General features: G+C 37.3%; 1 protein-coding gene across 2 annotated transcripts in view; it reads right to left on the bottom strand.

Annotated features, from left to right (window-relative positions):
* Positions 1 to 1,504: 1,504 nt before the first annotated feature.
* Positions 1,505 to 22,001, bottom strand: part of LOC136881933 (gastrula zinc finger protein XlCGF42.1) — a 34,293-nt gene continuing 13,796 nt past the window's right edge. The window contains exons 2-5 of one of the 2 annotated variants that reach the window (XM_067154389.2): positions 17,370 to 17,441; positions 14,217 to 14,321; positions 10,572 to 10,630; positions 1,505 to 3,384 (exon numbers count right to left, since the gene is read on the bottom strand). In XM_067154389.2, coding sequence (XP_067010490.2) covers positions 2,772 to 3,384; positions 10,572 to 10,630; positions 14,217 to 14,321; positions 17,370 to 17,438 — 846 coding nt within the window. In that variant the 5' untranslated portion in view covers positions 17,439 to 17,441 and the 3' untranslated portion in view covers positions 1,505 to 2,771. Of the gene's footprint in view, positions 3,385 to 10,571; positions 10,631 to 14,216; positions 14,322 to 17,369; positions 17,462 to 22,001 lie in introns of those variants that run through there. The other variant, XM_067154390.2, reaches the window with a different exon arrangement.

The following is a 22,001-nucleotide window of genomic DNA, read 5'->3' as shown; positions in this document are numbered from 1 at the left end:
TTATCTGTATGCTTACTTATGACATACAGGTCATTGAGACGAAGCAAGGCAAGCCTTGTGCCTTATATATTGGATACTCTTACAGAAATTTACGGAAAAGACAGAGATGTTTGGTGACATGGATTTTTACTTTTTTATCGCTGGCTTTACGTTGTACCGAGATGGATAGGTCTTATGGCGACAATGGGATAGGAAAGGGTTAGGAGTGGGAAGGAAGCGGCCGTGGCCTTAATTAAGGCATTTTCTTGTTGTGAAAATAGGAAACCACGGAAAACCATGTTCAGGGCTACCGATAATTGGATTCAAACCCACTATTTCCCTAATGCAATCTTATCATTTTGCGCTCTCATTATAGAATTATCATTTCTTTAACTTATTTTAATCTACACATTTTCTTAACATTAATTTTTTTTGCTAGTGGCTTTACGTCGCACCAACACACATAGGTCTTATCGCGACGATGGGATAGGAAAGGTTTAGGAGTTGGAAGGAAGCGGCCATGGCCTTAATTAAAGTACAGCCCCAGCATTTGCCAGGTGTGAAAATGGGGAACAACAGAAAACCATCTTCAGGGCTGCCGACAGTGGAATTTGAACCAGTATCTCCCGGATGCAAGGTCACAGCCGCGCGCTTCTAACCGTATGGCCAACTCGTCCGGTTCTTAACATTAAGTTCTGAAATCGTGTAAATCTAATCCGTGCGTACTGACAAAAATTATAATTTTATTAATACAGGTGAAAGTAGCCTGAATGGCCACACATGTTAACGCGCTACGACTGTGGAGCCAAGCTCTGCATTCGGGAAATGCGTGGGCTCGAACCTCACCGTCGGCTGTTCTCAGAATGGTTTTCTGTGGTTTAATATTTTCACTTCCAGGCAAATGATGGTACAATTCCTATCGATAGGCCAGATCTGAGTCCTCCCACCCCTTACCCAATTTCATTCACTATAACATATTTCATCTTCATTAGCTCCTCAAGCTTCCGTGGCTCAGACGGCAGCGCGCCGGCCTCTCACCGCTGATACCGTGGTTCAAATCCCGGTCACTCCATGTGAGATTTGTGCTGGACAAAGCGGAGGCGGGGCAGGTTTTTCTCCGGGTACTCCGGTTTTCCCTGTCATCTTTCATTCCAGCAACACTCTACATTATCTTTTCGTAGCATTGATCAGTCATTAATATCACCTTGGGAGTGGCGACCCCATTGTAATAATAGCCTACATGGTTCATTCATTACATCCCTGACCCAGTCAAAGACTGGAAGACAGGTTGTAGGTTTTCGTTTTCATTAGCTCCTCAACTGAGGTTGGTGCCAGGAAGGGCATCTGGCCATAGTAACATCCCGTATAAATTAATCTCATCTCATCCTGACCCAGTATCAAGAAACGAGACTAAGGGGTAGACATACATACAGATAGATGAAAGCAGGCTAATTATATTTTGAGCAGCTGATTTACTTAACGTGTCAGTTGAATTTTTGAACAGTTTGATCATTATTTAAGCAGTAATAGTGTTTCCTATTGTATAATAAAGTGCAAGTTAACTGTTAAGTTTGAGATGAGCTACAATTGCTTCAAAAAGGGTAGCATTATCGCAGAAGCAAAGTGTTACAGCAAAATCCTTTGTTTTGAAATTGGAAAGTGTATAATTCAATGGTTTTAATATGCCCATTTTTGTCCTACTTCTTAAAACTCTGGTAAGTCCAGTTTATTCTCTGTCAGTCTCGATATTAACGCATCAGTCTCAAACGGTACATATAAGTAGTTTAATGAGTTTCAACATACGATTCGTAAGAATCCTAGTATGTAGTTTCGCCAGTTACTTGAGGGATGTCTTCCTGTACCAGTTCTTCAGTAGGGAATTCCCTCACAGCAACCTGACTGTATGTCACTGATAAGAGTGATCGCAAATGGGACTGATCGTAAATGAGACTGATCACAAATGGGACGACACCATTCTACATCCCTCAATACCTAAGCCATCATTTCAGGTATACTGTCTTATTAAATTGTATGTTTTTTATGATGAACTTTGCAAATTATGATGTTTTTAACTTTATTTTCAAAATTACAAAAAGAAACTGACATGATACAGAAAATCTGGACACAGGTATAGAAATAGCAGAAATAAAATTTTGAAATACATATCAGAGTTAGGTAATAGTTGTTAGGCTTCAAAAGGAAGCATAGCAGTTCACTTTAAGTGTGCACTCCTGCGCAGGTGTGAGTGATAATTTTTTAACAGCTTAGAGACAGTTCTGACACTCCTGCTGTTACATGTAGACTTGTTACAGATATTATTTAGGCTTACAGTAACATAGTTTCTGGAAATAATTCTGTGTGGTCCCTCCTATTTATATATCTCATTTCACACTGTGTTGTGTACGATGAATAAAAGACAGAAAACTACACTGCTATGTTGTTATTTTACTCTTGCAGACCATCTGGCTAAATCTGCCCAACACAGATACACCAAACATACCACATTCTTTTGCGTCTATACTGTAAACATTTCAAATAATCTGAGCTGAACTGTTGTAACACTTAATTTTTAAGAGATTGCTCCATTCGCATAGTGCTCACGTTTGAACACCTCCGTCCGCCGGGTGAAACGGCACTCTAATGCTCCCCATTGCTGTGGAGTTAAATAAACCACTGAGGTATAATTCCACGAGTTCACACTTAACTATACAGTATACCGGTAATAGATGTGTTAAATACAGTACTTATTTTGATTGACATAAAAGCTGAGCAATTGAGGCCAAGGACATATGTTAACTGGAAACACAAGTGGATGACTTTTTCAGGTGTCGCTTCAGATGTGACTTCTGAGAGTACGTCTTCCCGCATGTTTCACAAGAATGAGGTCGTTCTTTTGAGTGCATTTTCATATGCCGTATTAGTGCAGACCTAACTGGAAACGATCTCTCGCACATAGTACAGGCTTCAGGACCATTCCCTTCATGGACATATGCATGTCGCTTAAGAGAGGATCGCTGACTAAACTCCTTGCCACATATGGAACATAAAAATTCCCTGACTTTAGTATGAACTAACTGATGTCTTGTCAGATGAACCTTGAAGTTAAACGACATCCCACAGGTACTGCAAATGAATTGCCTTTCATCAGAATGGACAATTAGATGTGTAGTCAGGCTAGATTGGTGTCTGAATGACTTTCCACATAAAGGACACGTAAAACATTTAATGTCACAGTGAACTTTCATGTGACCGGATAGATTCTTTCGTTGTTTGAAATTTTTCCCACATATACTACAGGTGGGAGTCTCTTCATTTTTAACGAAGTTCTCTTCATATCCTTTCTTCTTCTCATTACCAAAAGACTCTGCGAATTCAGCACTGCTTGACGTAGACAAGGACTCGACGCTGCAAAATATATCACGTTATTACCAAATGTGTTGATTTTTTGTTTTGAATTCAGCAATTTAGATTTTTTTAATTACTGTAATCTGTAATTTAATATTTTATAACAAGTGCATCAAATATAAACCAGAATTTAAAATTAGAGTCTCCGGCAGTGAACGGGAATGGGTGGGGCTATAATAGAACGTTGGTGGGGATGAGTAGGGGCCTTCATGCGTCACACACCACAGTGACCACTCGCTTCAGGACACCAAGAGCGAGCAAGAGGTACACATGTCCGTTCCGTTGTGCAGCTCATCATCATCAAGTTTCTGGTGGAAAAAGGCACCAAATATTTGGAAATTTTGAGAAGGCTCCATGCACTATTTGGGGAAGCAACCCTTTCAAAAAACCAGGAACAAACAATTTTTGGCAGCATGGGAAAAAGAGGAAAATGAGCCCCACCAGACGACCGCGGACAAGCATCACTGCAAACATTTTGCGGTACATGACTTTATTGAAGAATATCGGCACATAAAAATTTCTAAAATTACTATGCTCATAGGAATAAACTTTGGAAGTATTCAAGCCATCATCAATGATGATCTCAACCTTCGGAAATTGCTTGCCTTGTGAGTTCCTCGTACTCCCTCCAAAGAAGAAAAATATTTCGCCAAGATTTATGTCGGAGGCATCTGAATTCCTAAGAGGAGGAAGGATATGATTTTTTTGCATCGCACTGTGACTTCTGATGAAACTTGGGTTCATCATAACACCCCGGAGTCAGAACAAGCAAGCATGATGTGGCAGGAATGAGATGGAGCCAGGCCAGTTAATGCCAAAAGACGCCTTTCTGCTGGAAAGGTGCTTTCAACTGGGTTGTTTTTTTTTTTTTTTTTTTTTTTTGGAACCATGTGGGCATTTTGCTTGTGGATTTCCACCATGATGAAGGACAGTGAATTCAGCCTATTACTGCCATATTTTGGTCGAGACAAAAGATGCATAATGCAACTAATGTGGCCATCAACTGATCTGAGATGTGCTTCATCTGTACGACAGTGCAAGGCCACACACATCTGTTGTAACAAGGGGAAAACTGGAAGAAATGCATTGGACACCTCTGGAACACCCTCCTTACAGTCCAGATTTGTCACCTTGTGACTACTACTTGTATGGACCACTGCAAGAAAAAGCAAGAGGAAAGCAATTTCATGACGATGCAGTGGTAGAGGAGCATGTGCACAACTGGCTGCAAACTCCTTCTTCTTTTTGAGGACAGCATCAGAAAGTTGCCAATTTGGCAGCAAAAATGTGTCAAATTTGGGAGACTATGTAGAAAACTGAGGTGCTTGTGCATTTGTTGGTTAATTCAATAAAATTGGAAAAATTCTGGTTTATGTTTGATTCACCTAGTATTTTTTTAGAAAACATAGAATATGATTTAATTCTGATAAACAATGGTAGTGTCTACTGATACAATTAATATGAAACAGAAATCACATTTGCATACAGTTAATAATACAATAAAAATGCACTGCATTGTTTGGGTTATCAGCACCTCGACTAGTTTGATTCAGCTCTCATTCGAACCCTACTGTCGCCAGCCCTGAAAATGGTTTTCCGAGGTTTCCCATTTCTACACCAGGCAAATGCTGGGGATGAACCTTAATTAAGGCCACAGCTGCTTCCTTCCCACTCCTAGGTCTTTCCTATAACATCATGGCCATAAGACCTACTTATGTTGGTGCAATGTAAAGCAAATTCTTTTTTTTTATTTTTAATCCTAACCTTTTCATTTCTGAGTAATTATTACATCCGACATCCACCCTTATCTGTTTGCCATATTCATGCCTTGGTCAACCCCTACCATTCTTATCGCCTATGCTTGCCTCAAACAGTAACTGAACAATTCCTATACATCCTATGAGATTCTGCCAAATCATTCTCCTGTTACCAATTTGATAGTGTTCTAAATATTAATCTATATTGTTTATAAAGACAAGTTTAGAAGTTTGATATAAAGAACATATGAATGCAATGAAACACAGAAGATATTCAGCTATGAGAGAACATACGCATAACAATAATCATAGTTTTATGAATGTAGAAAGGGACAAGAAATGACTATACACAGTTCAGAAAGAGAATTACATAAATATCTTGGAGAAACTGTTAATCTACTTGTCACAAAAAGGTAATAGCAACTTAAATTTTAATTAAATTTCAGCAGAAGAAAACTCATTGTTTAAACTGGCAAACTAATATGTTTAAAAAAAGGAAAATTAATTAATAATGAATCTACAACCTTTCTCCCTGTCAAGATTTAGAACACTCTTCCAATAATAGAGAGTCCACAACCCTTCCCTGTTATCTGCAATACATTGTTAGCCACAGCTGATTTATATTAAGAGTCCTAGAAGAACACTGGGGCAACAAGAAGCATTATTTTAGTTAACAACAACATACTGAAGAACAAGTATATACAGTGTTATCTGAGTGGATCATTTAATTAATTTAAATTCCCTGAAGACAAGAAAAACAGACATTATGTAATAGCTGCATTTCAATTGTTTATTTTAAGTAGTATTTTGATAATAGTTGAACATCTAATTAATTTGTCATTTTAATCAAGTCATTCCATGAAATAATATTTCACTGAGGAAAAGAATGATGTTTCCTCGAAACACGTACAATTATAAAATGTATATTAATTCATTTTTTGTATTGTATTGACAAGGTGGACTCACATTATCTCCTGTTTATCAATGTAGTGAGATTGTCACTGCCAAAAGAAAGCATGACGTGGACAAGAGATATGGTACATGATTGGAGGATAAACAAAACTTATCTTGAACAGACGAACACTAACGACCGGGGATTTTATGGACATAAAGTAAAGTTTCCAGAAACTGAAAACAGAATATGCGAATATATGACTGAAAAGAGACAGTTTGGATGTTATAGTCACAGGTAGAACGTATCTGTTGAAAGCAACAACAATAGCAATGGAGAGAAAAATTACAAGTTGTAAGGCTAGCCATGGGTGGTTCAGATGTGTTTTTGAACATGCAAATCATAACTTTCGTACGAAAACCCCTCAGTGATGGGAAACATTTCAGTGCCACTTTACCCAGGGGATGGAGGCGATTCAGGGGTGAGCACTGTGAAAATGAAGTAATCTCTTTAAAAATTCACTATTACAACAGTTTAGCCAGATTATTTTCAAACTTTTACAGTAGAGACTCAAAAGAATGTAAATACATTCATTGGCTATATATTTATCTTATAATCTACTAATGGAGAAGAGACCTTCCACATCTTATACAGAGTGAAAGTGACATTCTTGTATTTGCATGGGTTGTTTAACAATGCAATGAAAACTAGGATAATTGTTTCCTCGAAAACTTTGAGCAGACGAACCGAGAACAATATTTCAAAGATTTATTTAGTATAACTCCCAGGTTAATGGGATGATTCATGAGAAAGAGGGCAGGTACTTTAGTATATTTTGCCGTCCGTTAGTTGGTCGCGTACACCATGCATTCCCATTCATTATGTTATGCGTCCACTGTCACTTACCTTAGTTCAGTTTGGTTTAGTGCTGTTATCAAAACTGTTTCTTTTTTCTTTCTGATTTGGGCCAATTAATACATACAAGGAAGGCAGAGATCATCCATCACCTTCAAAGATACACCATTTCTGTCTCGACAACTTTAAAACTTTACAAGCTAGAAAAAAAGTGGTTAGATCTACAGGGGTCAATACCACTCATGGACGTTGGTGGGATGTGAAGGAAAAGGAGGTCAATATAATGTATGGAGGTTGGCATCTCAAGAGGTTAAGAATAGAAGATCATGTATTTACTCAGAAACTGTGTGGAATCACCTGGGCATCATTAGCATCTACCCTACGGTCTTCAGCTATTGGTCTTGTGTACTCTGCTACAGAATACTGCTCACTGATATGGATGAACAGCAGTCACGCCAAATTAATTGACACTCAGCTCAATCACACTGTACAAATCATATCAGGGACAATTAGATCTACTCCCACTTTCTGGCTACCTGTTCTATCCCATATTCCACCACCTCACCCCCACTGGGAAAATGCTCTCCTATGAGATTATAAGAAAATAACAAACACCAGTCAGTTGCCAATCCATTGTGACATAAATGATGCTCTTACCAACAGGCTAAAATCTAGACAACCACCCGTTAGAACAGCCAGAAACCTAGCAGACACTAACTTTAATCTGCCTCAGGCCTGGAAGCAAGTATGGATATCCAGAGCGCCATCAGAATATCACAATCTACCATGGCTGAAAAACAAACCATACAGTTTTGATTTTCAATGGAAGGCCTGGACAACCATCAACAGGATTCACACTGGTCATGGCAGATGTGCCGACTCTCTCCATAAATCGGGAATACTTAATTCGGCAGTGTGCATATCCCCCCTCCCACCTTGTTTTATCTATGGATTCCACTAATTATGAATCAAGGACTAGTTGAGAACTAGTTTAGACATTCCAGTTTATGTTTCCTATGCTAGGAGAGGAGGAAGTGATTGATTACTCAACATTCCAACACCCAGGGCCAGAACACATCTGTGACTGCAAGCCATAACTTGCCCTTGTTATCAGCTGTGGCTCGCATGCGTATAGTAATCACTTTCAACAATGTTCTTCCGTGTGAATTGTTGTGTGAAGTGTTTGTTAATGATGTGATGGGAAAGAAAAACAATAGTTATGATGCACAATTTAAATTGTCCGTAATAGAATTTGCCAAAAATAAAGGAATTGTGCTGCATCTCATGAATTTTCTGTAGCACCATCACACATGAAATACTGGTGGAAGCAGAAAGAATTACAGTGTACCAAGAAAACAACTTTATCATTTCGGGGACCAAAAACCGGGAAGCATCCAGAAATTGAAAAGGAAGTTGTTTCTTAAGTAAATCAATTGAGAAATAACGGCTTTTCAGTTCCTCATGAGATGCTCCAGTTAAAGACTGTAGAAGTAGCAAACATCATGAAAATTCCTGATTTTAAAGCAAACAGAAGGTGGGTTTGTCGGTTCATGAAAAGGAACAATCTTTCTCTTTGAAGGAGGACATCTCTATGCCAGTGACTTAACAAGGACTACAGTGAAAAAAATTGTGCAGTATCATAGATTTGTAATTAGGAAGAGGCACGAGTATAATTACCTGCTATCGCAAATCGGAAATGCAGATCAAACTCTGATTTTCTTTGATATGCCGAGAAACACTACAATTATCAAAAAGGGAGCATCCAGCATAGTCATAAGGACTACTGGGGCAGAGAAGTTTCACTGCACAGTTATGCCGGCTGTTACTGCAGACGGGCAAACACTTCCTCCCTATGTAATTTTCAAGCGAAAAACAATTCCTAAAGGGAAATTTCCTTTTGGTGTTCACATTCGTGTGCAGGAGAAAGGATGGATGGTGGTGGATCTCATGAAGGATTGGTTGTGCATTGTGTGGGGAAGATGGCCTGGCCATCTCTCAAACTACAGGTCTCTCCTAGTTTTGGACAGTTTCTGCAGCCATCTTGTTGATGATGTTCACCAAGAAATGGTCAAACAGAAGACTGATGCTGCAATAATTCCTGGTGGCATGATGTCAGCCTTGCAGCCTCTTGATGTAAGTGTCAACAAGCCATTCAAAGACAATGTGCAGCAAGTATATTCTGAATGGATGGCCGGAGGTTCTCATACTATGAAGCCTATCGGGAAGATCAAGAGGCCATCACTAGAATTAATATGTTTCAAGAAAACTGGCTTTTCCAATGAACTAGACTGAACTGAAGATGACTGCATCTGGGAGATGGAAGAGAATGGAAGTGATTCATTGCAGATGACTTCAGAAGAAAGCAACGATGAATGATATTGTAAGTCTATTTCTTTAAAGTGAAATACATATTAGCATAAACAGTTTTACAGATTTGACCCTAATACAGCGTTTTAATTTATTTCAGGTATCTGGCTCCTATCTTTAGCGAATTGTTGCGTGACATTAAAAGATGACGGCTTCCATATAATTATTGCCTTTGAGCTATTAGCAGTGATACCTGGCTTTGCCCAATATAGCGATTACAAAGGCTCCAAAGATTCTAATTCCTTTGCTTTATAAAATAGCACACATATCTTGTCAAATTATATTGTAGAGACTTCAATATGATATGTCACAGGCTCATATGAAAATAATTAAAATGTTAGCCTATGCTAATGTGGCAAAGAGCCTAAATCTAGAGAATGGAGAGCACTGTCCAAATACAAAATTTAGTTCTCATTAGTGAAATAGTATAGAATTGTATAAGGAAGAGAAAGACAAATTTTCTGCTTTGTATATATAGATAGAAGATTGTAGCGTTTTCAATATAAATATTTAGCAAAGCTATACAAATATTTTTTTAAAATTAAAAATTTCCCTTACTGAAATTAGGACGCAGGGATTATTGAGGGCGGAGATTAATTGCATATATATGGTAGGGTTGCAATTTACAAATTTCATAACAAGTGCAGTAGTTTGGTGAGGAACAGGCTAGAGCTAGGATCGGATGGTAACCAGCCGTAGGAACATTAACTGAAGACCTTGTCTCTTGAATTTTATATTGAAAGCTTCAGTATTCTCTAGTTGACGAATTAAGAAATGACAGTGTTCTATTCTCTCACTTCCGAGGTCACAGATTAATGCCTACCTTATTCAGTACACTGAAGCTATATCAAATCTCAAGCAACATTAATCAGAGGAAATCAAATTTGAACATGAAAAAGATGTTTTCTAAGAAAGTGGTGGACAGTATTATAGGAAAACAGAGTGTAATTATTTTAGTGGGTTTTTTAACATCATTCTAGAAAGGACATGGGGTTCATCAATTTTAAATCAATGGACAGTAATATTTCTGTATTTTACTTGGATAAAATAATTTTTGAGACACTACAGCCGAAGAAGTCTCAAATAAAAGAGGAAACGTGTACCAAAGTATGCATAAAATACTTCAAGATTAAGTGTATTCTCACTTGTAAAGTGTAAAATGAAGTATATTGATTGGGTAGATCATTAAACCAATATTAGTTCTTATATGGTATGGTGCAAAAAAAATTTAAGTGTACAGACAAAATTATGTTATTTATATAGTTGCTACTTACTCATCTAAAGGATTTTATGTTATTTATATAGGTGTTACTTACTCATCTAAAGGATTTTCTTTAATATCACACACATCATCACAGACTTCCGTCTCCACAACCTATGGAGAAAAACATTTAATTACCTTCCATCATATAATGAAAAATTAAAAATGGAAATAAATTTCAAATATGGTTTCATTTAAATATCACCCAACACATATATTATTTTACCATACTAGATGTAAATACTGTGTGAAATCCAGCCATTTCATTTCTTTCTTTATTTTATGTTATTAAATATTTTCTCAGTGCCAAGGTCAAATAATAATTAATAGCCAATTGTTACTTAAGTACTAACCGCTTCTCCCCTTTTGTGCCAGGCTCAGATCCCCAGGATATACCTAGAATGTCAAATTGATTTGCAGCATTCTGCAGGTTCCCAGTTAACAGAACATTGATTGTCATAATTCTGTAATTTTTCTGCATTTGTGCAATAATATCAGAATAATTATGAACTTATAAACAGGTGTATAAAATCTAAAAATCGGGTAGTAAGTGAAAATCTAATTTTGATCTGTAATAAAGATAATTTTTTGTCCTCAGGACTGCAGTCTTTACAAATAATAATATAGAAAAAGTGAAAAATTAAATTATTTCAGTATATTTACTACCCACTCACATGGACATCACTCCTGGTTCTTCATGTACTGAACATCCCTACCTCACTGCTTAAGTTTATCATTGTATTTTTGAGTATATTTAGTACAATGTTGACTGCAGGCAACAATATTTCAGCAGTACTGAGTATTTATTTTGTCACTTAATAAAGCTTACATCCACATACTATTTTTACTGTTTCATCAGTTAATTTTAGTTAAAATATCCTTGAAAAGTCTATATGAAAGGACTGATCACCTTATAAATAAAGTGCCTTGATAACAGGCCTACCCAAGAATTTAATCAAACTGAAAGTTTGTGATCAAAGCTGAAAAATTAAGAGTCTAAAAGTAATCTCAGCAACAAAATTCATGTACTTGAAGCTATTCTCATCAACGTTTCTTAGTTATCTACATGAAATCTCTGCATATCCTGGACTCTATGCCCTTCATATATGATGGTATAATCAAAACTAAGGATCATCCAACAATGTACTGGCATTACCTTGCTACGAAATGAATGCAAAATATGTGTGCAAAAGCGTGTGTGGGCAACCACATTCTTCCGACTTATCTCCCGGAGGCAAGTCTGTGCAGGTAAGTATCCCAGAAGTCTGCACTTGTATGGGGTCTTCAAGAGACTTACTTCAGCATGACTACACCCAATTTGGAAGGCATCATATTTGAGAGTGGTCAGGCATACGGTGTACCACTTGTGAAGACTCTCAGGCTATATTTTCCATTTGGGCAGTACCATCCTGACACTACAGCATAGTGGCATGCTCGTTACCAGCTGTTTACCTTTCTATGTGGCCAAAGATCCCAGCAACTGGCACTAGGTATGTACATATATTTTTATTTGAAAGTTTTGACTCCTCTTAAATTATATTTATTGCAAATTAATGTTTACCTAAAAAAGGAATGTTAGGTACCTAACCCCAAGCCATACCTTGATGGAATGTTCTGTCCAGTGAGCGAAAGATGCAAACATACTTTGATGAACACTTCCGTCCGTGCGGATGGACTACCTAAAGATGCATATTTACGGTTACCAAGCTAGCGAAGTTTGTTTGTAAGTTTTAAAATATAACCAACAGATGTCAGGAACTGCCTGAACATTTTTTATTTCATAAACAGTAAGGCCCCATTCACAATGCAAACGTAACCGTAAACTTAACGACGTAACGTAACCGTAAAATTAACGTAAAATTTGTGGTATTCACAATGGAGGAACGTAACATCAACGTAAAGAGTACACAGCAGCCAATCAAAACACTGCCATGTTATTTAGTACGGAAGTCAGGTTTTGGGCTATCTCGTAGTTTTATATTTCAATACCTCGATGGAATCAAACAACATGGTAGCGGAATTCATATTACTTCAAACATCTATTGCTTTGCTCCTGGGAGCTGTGTAGGCCTACGGTACCTGAAAAGGCGATCTAAACAACGGTGCAGAAAATGGGGTTCATCCCTTGAATCAAAGAAGGTTATCTCAGGGCGATTTTGGTAATCTACTGTAAGAAATGACCCTCATCAGTTCGTTTTGGACATGCGGATGAAGCCTGAACTGTTTGCCTTTCTTACGATTTGCTTCCCCTTTTGTAATAAAAAGAAATGTAAGATCTCCTTCACCGACATCTATGACCCTATCTACCACACCCTGATGAGATGTTTGGATCTATTTGTTTGGATGATATCGTTTTCGTAAACTAGTAGTCCGTCATAATGTTAAGAAATATACAGGGACACTTTTATTTATGACAGGGATTGTCTCTCGTCCGTTTGCCAGCGCTGCGAGCTTGTCTCCCGCCATTTATTGTCAGATTTCATTACTACAGGATATTAATTTCCACCAATTATTTTTCGGTACAGCGTATTTGTAATTCTTTTTCCTTCTATCATACATAGCCTATACACAAAGATTATTTTGAAAGAGAAACACGTGTTTCGTCGAAAGAAGTTATTATATCGTGCACAACACACAATGTTTACCTCTGCTCTGATTGGCTGGTTCTTAAAGTTAACGTAAAATTAACCGCAAGAGCTTGGAGTTTGCAATCCCTTAATTTTACGTCGGCGCATTGTGAATGGATCCATTAGATAAGATGGCCGCTAACTTCTAAGTTAACGTTAATTTTAAGTTTACGTTACATTACGTTACGTTTGCATTGTGAATGGGGCTTAACTTGCTCCTGAAATAAGAAAAATATAACGCACCCAACTGTGTGTTATTTGTAAACAAATATGGCAGTGACCTGGAATGGATATTGAGATTCCCAATGAAAGTGTGCAAAGTGAAAATACAAATGATATTGGTGAAGGTGAATCTGATTCTATTTCCAATAATTCAGTGCCAATGGATAATTCAAGATTTACACACGGTGCAACATCAACAGTTAGGAACGTCAGTAATGACTGGATTTGGGAACTTGAAGTTAATAAACTTACTGATGTCACATTCAATTCCAACAGAATTGTAAATGGTCTATGAATTTCCAACCCCACCAGTTCTCGGATCATGTAAAAAAAAAAAAAAAGAAGAAAGAAACTAATGCTTATGTCTGTAAATATCTTGCATCTTTGCCAAACCCCTCACAATGATAATATTCCCTTGACGCCTCAGAGTCAATTTGCTGGCTACTACCAATCGAAAATGTCTCCAACTCAGAAGAAATTACAGTAGATCTATCCAGGCAATGCAGAGTGGTACAGCAAGGGGACTCTGCAAGGATACCTCATTAAAGTACCTCAAATGAGAGGCTGCTTAGCATGTGGACACCTGCAGTTTTAGTGTTTTTTCGTACATGAGAAGACTTCTCTGAGCCACAAATGTAGGGTGGATTTCAGAAAAAGTAAAATTAACATCCATGTCTATATTCGTCTGCATTTCCTTAAAATAACTGAAAAAATAAATAGTATGTAAGGGCACAATTTTTTTCCAAAAAAAACTGGTAGGTCAAAGGGTTAAAGGATAATTTTGCTAAAATGGAGTTGGATAAAAAAATTAGAAAACCATTTTACTAAAATTCTTTTTGAGTGCCATGTACCTCTTTGTATTCATCTGCACATTCTTCTTTGATACATGGTTCCCTTTCCTCAACCTTCATCGTTGTCACTACCAACTGACTGGGTATTAAACTTTCATTGGATTCCTGAAAAATATGATAGCCATATTAATTAGGAGTAAAAAGAAATTTCATATAAACCAGTCACAAATTAGCTCTCAGAACATAGTTGGAGGGGAAGGGTATGGGTTATGAGGTACCCTTTCTCTTTTAAAATCTCAGCAATATTTACTTTTAGATTTAACTGTCAATTGCTACAGTTATTTCTTCTCTGTGTACTTAAAAACATAAAACCCTGTCTGTGCATATACCTTAATCCTAACACTCATATTATATACCAATAGAATACTGAAACACTGTTCTATATAATTATAGCAGAAGTAACAAAGAGTGTATAACATATGAAATTATGATAAAATTCACTGAATTAAAGAAAATACTAATTTCTTTGCATTCAGATGTATTGTCTTACTCACTCATGCAACAGGAACCATCCAATCCACACCTTTGGAGTGGTTACCAGTTCTTTCAAATATTCCACCTCCTCATCTCCGAAGACAAATGGCACTGAAGAAAGAATGGGTTAAATGCTGTGACAATCCTCTTCTACCAATACATCAAGACTGCCTAAGTGAAGATCTCAGGCTGAAATCTAGGAAACCTTCTTGGTTACTAGGAAAGAGGCTAGTCCAAGATGAATTTCATACTAACACTGCCTGGCGCTGTGGGTGGGCAGCTTCAAACCCTGACAGATTAGGTCTAATTTCGGATCCAGTTATGCAACCTCCTGGTTTCAACTTACCCAGAAAAATCTGGTCATCACTTAATCGGATCAGAACTCAACATGGCAGATGCAACTTCTGGAAACACAAGTGGAAGATTACCAGCGATCCTTATTGCGACTGCTCTGATGTGCCTCAGACCGTTCAACATATCGTCACAGAGTGCCCACTCCGAAGATTCAGTGGGACAATAAAGGATATCCACGAGGCCAGTGATGAAGCTGTGAGTTGGCTAACAAAACTGGACATTCAGCTTTAGCAGCAATGCAGATATTGATGAGCTCAAATGTATAAATATAGTTAATAACCAATCCTCATGCCATACGAAATAAATAAATAAAATGCAACAGTTTTCAATATTTCGAGTTAGATCTTCCAAAATAATTATTTATCAAGCCTGAAACTTCTGACATTTTTGTTCACAAATTTGGGACACAGTCTTCCTTTTCTTTCTGCATTCTGAACATGGTCCTGATAACAGTCAACAAAAATTGCATTTTCATTCAATGTTAATGCAATAATCCCTATCACAGTTGATATTGTCACACAGATACTCGAATATCAAACATTCAGCTTCAGATTCAGCAACAAAGTTAGCAGCTATGTTGTTTCTCAATCCTCAGAAGTAATGAAGATACTTCCACTTCTCTAGCTATTACAAATAGCTGCAATAATTGCCTGCCAGATCAATCACTTAGCAGCAACCATAATTTGAAATCTGTGCCATTTGATGACAGCCTACATAACAATGTTTGAATTAGACAATGTGACTAAGAGATGATGCCAGTTGATGAAATTCTACACTGTTTTCCATGGAGACAGTCAATAGTTCTACAGTTAATACTGTTTGTAAAAGCATAGTAATTAAAACATTAAAACTCCTATTTAACATCCAAGTGTTTTCATCAAAGAGGGCATACTGGTGGTCAGTTTCTATGTAAAGTGTTACAAAATTTTCTGTGGTCCAGAAAGGGAAAGAAGCTTGAAGGCTAAATAGCTAGACAAAGCATAGACCAAAGTTCAAATATTGCCTAACAAAATCAATGAAAAATGTTAGTTTCTTTTTCATTATGACTTGATTTTTCCCATAACAAAAGGAACATTTCACCAAAAGAGCTTAGAATCTCAAAAATTCACAGCAAAGGAGCTTGTAGGCTCAGAAAATTTACAATATTGAAGAGGAGAAATCCCATCTCGAAAAAGTCACACAGAGATTTCCAACTCGTAGGTCTCATACATTTATACATTACGAAAATAGGCTAGTCTGAACACAATTTGGAAAAGTAGAGTCAATACCGATCTGAGAAAGAAGCTGTAGCTCAAATTTACAATCAAAAGTCACAAACGCTCTCCATAGGGCTAAGAGATTACATTCATGGTAGTTGTCTGACACCACAGACATTTGAAGCAGCAACAACACACTGCTTTACAACTTACGTTAAATGCCTTTGCTACCCCTATCTTATAAAGGCACATACAGAAAAGCACATTGTGGAACCTGCATCCTCCCTTTGTAATGAAAATTCAGGTATTAGAAATACAAAGCCATTGACATGTTGAGTTAGTCCTGAAACAGCTGACCTGCACTACGTTGTCTGTCCTTTGAAATCAAACACTCCCCATACTTCATAATTACCCACCCCTTATTTGGCTCTTCTAATCCTACAGAATACTATCATTAAACAAGTCTTGTTAGCTCAGGTCTACTGTACTAGTCAATATTTCAACTCTTGATAATGTACAGTACTTATTCAGAAATTAAATACATAAATCATACTCTTGTAGATCAACTGAAGAGTAGTGGACCAAAGTGCAAAGACTTAAATCATAAGTGACTAACAAAGAAATAACATTAGAGATACTGGCATTCTTTTCAACATGGACTCAATTGGAGTAATGGCAACTTGACTGGATTAGCACCCAGAGAGATTTAATTTTGATTTGCAAACCACCTAATTCAATTCTAGGTAAGAGGCTGATGTGGAAGAAGGCTTAGAAGAAGGAGATAAAGAAGAATACTTCTGAGAAAATAAATTCCTCATCGTAGTCTCTTACTGATTGGAAGGGTGTGAAGGCCTTGATGATTTCCTTCATATATAATGTCTTGTCATCACTGAACAATAGTTAAGGTGATTACAGTTAGTCTGAAAAACAGAAGGGAGTTATCGTATTGGTGTAATCATTTGATTATTCCTATGGTTGTTGCTATAGCTCCAATAGCTCCTGTTATGGGCCAAGGGCTAGGATTAAGTGATAAGGGTGATTTGATTGTGTTAACATATGAGCATTTAAGAAGTGACATAGCATTCTCTGTACAAAAATGAAAAATACAAAATGTTTAAAGTTTACTTACGAGATTAGAGGTCTCTTCTGAATCTAGCTGCCAATCTGGCTCACATTTAATGAAACAAGGTTCTTCCATAATCTATAAGAGAAAACAAATGCAATTACAATGACAACAGTGAAAGTATTATTTCATTCTTGCATATTGGTGTAAAATAGCCCCCTCGGACTGTATTAAATAAATAATAAATCGTTAAATATATAAATAATTTAATTAATTCTCAGCACCGAATTCTATTCACTTATACACATTTTCTACTAATAATATACTGTAACATCAAATAACATATGTTTAGAAAATATGGTGGTAGGTTGCACTGGAACATGCACCAATATTTTGTCTGCTCATTCTTTCCTATTGTCTTTATGTTGCCCTAACTTGGACTGGTCTTACAGCTACAGTGGAATAAGGAAGGGGTAGGACATGAAAGGGCCCTTAATTAAGGTGTGAAAATGGGAAAAAGCAGAAAACCATCTTCAGTGCAGCAATCGTGGATTTCAAACCCACCTGCTACAAAAATTAAGCTCACAGCTGCAGTATATGACCCACAACACCCAGCCAAGTCACTCATTTTGTACGGTCTACAGCAGATAACAGGGTACACCCATGGTAATAAAATAACATTAAAAAATCTATCTGCGAGAAAATGCAACAAACTTACTAGGATTGTTTGGATATACTATAAGCCAAAACACGGTGATAAAGTAACAAACTAGCACATAAACACCAAAGCAAAGACTGAAACGACCTTCCAAATACTAGACTCAGTCTTACTCTCAGACCCCACACCTGAGTTTGTGCCTCAAATGGTCAAGGTGAACAACTCTTGGCAGTACAGGGTGTCTACTGAGTTCCATTTTTAAAATTCCAGTATATTCAGTATAACTATCAGCAACCTTCCAGTACCTAATGCTATGAATTTTTTTTTTAAACTTCTTTAGGAAGCATTACACCCTTGATGATTTCAGGTTTATAACTTTCTGCCAACAAATGCATACTTTGTTTTTAATAAATTCAGTTGGCCTCCATGGCTCATGCGGCAGTGCATCGGCCTCTCACCACTGGCTTCCACTGTTCAAATCCCGGTCACTCCATATGAGATTTGTGCTGGACAAAGCAAAGGCGGGACAGGTTTTCCTCCGGGCAGTCCAGTTTTCCCTGTCATCTTTCATTCCAGCAACACTTCAATAGCATTCATTTCATTTCATCTGTCAGTCATTAATCATTGCCCTAGAGGGGTGCGTCAGGCTTCGGCAGCTGGCACAATTCCTATCCTCGCCGCAAGATGGGGGATTCATTCATTCCATCCCTGACGCGATCACTGACTGGAAAACAGGTTGCAGATCATCTTTTCTTCTTTTCAGTTGGCCTTGATTTTTAAAATAAAATAAACAATTTAACATTTTTTTACAAGGCTCCCAACTCCCCTCACAGCCCTCCTCTGCACCCATTGCTTTTAAATCTCTTTAATTAGAAAATTTATAAAACTCTTGCTTTGGGAAAAAAGTACAATCCTTATGAATACAAAAAAAAATGTAAGACTATTAAAACAATTACAAGACAAAAAGTTGACAAATTGCCAGTTTTATATAAAAGAAAAAAGTCGTATTTATAGCTTCATGCTATAAAACTGTTCGTTTTCAATTTACAATGCTATATTGCACACACACACACACACATACACAAAATATACTTGAAAAGTCTTATCTAACATCACTACTTCTAAGTGACAATGTACTTTTGGCTATTTGGATCACTGCGTTAACACTTACATCCAAAAAGCACAGCCAAAGAAAGAGTATCACATAACACACACTGTGGAAGTAAACCGTTCTTGAATAGATTCTGTACCAGGTTTATTCAAAGTAAAAACTTGTTCTAGATAATACGTCACAAGAAAGACATATATGTGAAATCAATCACTTTTTTTTTTAATTCGTTAGGGCCATCTATGGACCACGGTGCTTGTGTTTTAGCTGTTTCTTGAAGTCATCGTCGTTGTTTGCCACAATTGGTGTTCTTAGCGGCTGGTTTGGCAGCTGTTTTCTTGTTGGTACCTCGAGTTTTCCTGATGGCCCAGTAGTCCTTCATTTTCCGGCTAAATTCAATCTTACGTTCCTCAGACCATTTCCTGGTCTCGTCTTTTGGTCTGTGGGTAACTTCTGTGAGGGATGTTACAAAGGATTTAGTTTTAAGAGTTGTATGATAGTTCAATCACTTTTATATATATTACAGAAAAAAATATAAAATATGTTATTCTATATACAGTAGTTTTATGCCTTATATGTAATGTACAAAAAGTTATGTGCTACGCTATATAGTTTATACATTTTATAACAAATTTATGAATTATCATCATATGTATTTAACTATAAATTCACAATGACTGTAGCTTATACTCAAAAGGTACACACACTACATACTTACGGCAGTATTTTTATCAGTCTCTTCACCTCTTTCTCCAGTTCTTCTGTCTCTTCATTAGCACTCTGCATAATACATTGTTTCTTCAATTCTACAAGTTTTATTTCTTCTGCTGCTACCTTTCTTTTGGCTGCATGGATCATCTTTTTCAAAACAATGACAGCTAATACTCCACCAGCTAGGGGCTTTACGTCACACCGACACAGATAGGTCTTATGGCAACGATGGGATAGGAAAGGCCTAGGAGTTGGAAGGAAGCGGCCGTGGCCTTAATTAAGGTACAGTCCCAGCATTTGCCTGGTGTGAAAATGGGAAACCAAGGAAAACCATCTTCAGGGCTGCTGATAGTGAGATGCAAACCTACTATCTCCCGCATACAAGCTCACAGTCCCGCGCCTCTACGCGCACAGCCAACTCGCCCGGTACTCCACCAGCTGCAGATACTGCATCATACATCAGATGCTGTGCAATCAAGCTATTTTCATGAAGATTCTCTACCAGGCATTCCTTGATCACTGAAAAACCTCTTTCTACAGTAGCGTTGCCATGAAACAAAACAAGTAATTTTTGTGTGAAGTGGATCAGTTCTTTTGAACCATTGTGTTGAAAATACGAGGTGCTAAGAAAATTGTCCAATCGATTGGTTTTGGGATCAAACTTCTTGAGATACTTCACTACTTCTTCCTTTGCTGAGAAATCTAAGTAGTCTCGTTTACCAATATCTGCTTCCATAGGGGATAATTGTTTTGTCTCAACAAGAACTTCCAATGCAGCAGTTACCCTACAGGTCCTAAGAGAAAAATTGGTCATAATTGCAGGTTTGAAGCAGCTGTCACCTCTTTCACTTCTCTTTTTTTTTTTCTATTTGTTTTACATCGCGCCGACACAAAATAGGTCTTATGGTGACAATGGGATAGTAAAGACCTGCGAATGGGAAGGAAGCAGCCGTGGCCTTAATTAAGGTAGAGCCCCAGCATTTGCCTGGTGTGAAAATCGGAAACCACTGAAAACAATCTTCAGGGCTGCCGACAGTGGGGTTCGAACCCAGCTGGCACCTCTAACAAACTTGAAAGCAAGAGGGCTTTTGACAAAAATCTTCGTACAAGTATCAACAAAAAAATTTTTGAATCTCCATAGAACTGAAGAACTTTCACATCTTTTATTCCCTTACCTTTTAAAGCTGCTAAGGCTGAAAATCCAATATCAACAGCATGGAAGAGCTTGAGGTGTTTTGTTTTCTTCAAATCAATCGAGAGAAGTTTCTTACTAGTATTTGTTAACCTTAAAACCTGGTTCTTTACAATTCTTCCCAACAGATGTTCAAGTATAGTACTCAGATCAGAGAACATAAAAGGCAAAAGAGGATCATTACTCTAATAATTGGAGAGATACTGTTCTAATTCAAGGGAAACAGAACGCATGAATCCCAACTGTGCTGGGAACAGATCATTTTTCACAAACCTTTTTTATAATTCCAAAGTTTTCTGATGCAGAAGGTTTTTCCTCAAACACATCAACATACTTCTTAATATGTGGCAGCATTTCCACAGCTCTTAAATAACTTTTGAGTTTTCGACCCATCTGATAGAGCAGAACTTCTACTTGGAAAGTCCTTGAAGAAGAAATATAGTGTGTGCAAAAATCTGTGAATGTTCCAATCAGAGTCATTGTGTGCCTATTTATATGCAACATGAATAGTGTGCAAGGAGCAGGTACCAAAATCCAACAGCTCCGGATCTGAAGGTGAATCACCTAAGTACTTCTTTAGATCTTTCAAAAACTTCAGTTTTACATTTGGCCCGTCCATTGATACATGCAGCACATTTTTCACATTCAAACCAGTGTCTTTCAAGTTTCCTAAAAATGCAGATGTAAGGTATCTTGTTTGAACAAGTTTCCATCCCAAAATCTAACAGCCACATCCATTTGACCTTTATGAGCAACAGAATTTAAACTTTTATCAAAAGAAATACAAAAGCAAGGACAATCTTTAACCAAGTTTGTCAATTCTTTTTGGAAGTATGGACCCACTCCATATGTAAATAAGTATCCAAGTTTATCCTTGTACAACTTGAACTTCTTTGCAATTTTTCTGCCAGGAAACATGATTTTAAAAAGATCACTAAAAATGCCAAAACATCTAGCAGAAGAATGGGTCACAACTTGAGTAATAGCCCACAATATTTCTTCAGTAATAACTTCATCCTTGATGATAAA

The sequence above is a fragment of the Anabrus simplex genome, chromosome 10, assembly GCF_040414725.1.
Source record: "Anabrus simplex isolate iqAnaSimp1 chromosome 10, ASM4041472v1, whole genome shotgun sequence".
Lineage (NCBI taxonomy): Eukaryota > Metazoa > Arthropoda > Insecta > Orthoptera > Tettigoniidae > Anabrus > Anabrus simplex.
This window is presented reverse-complemented; position numbering and strand designations above follow the sequence as displayed.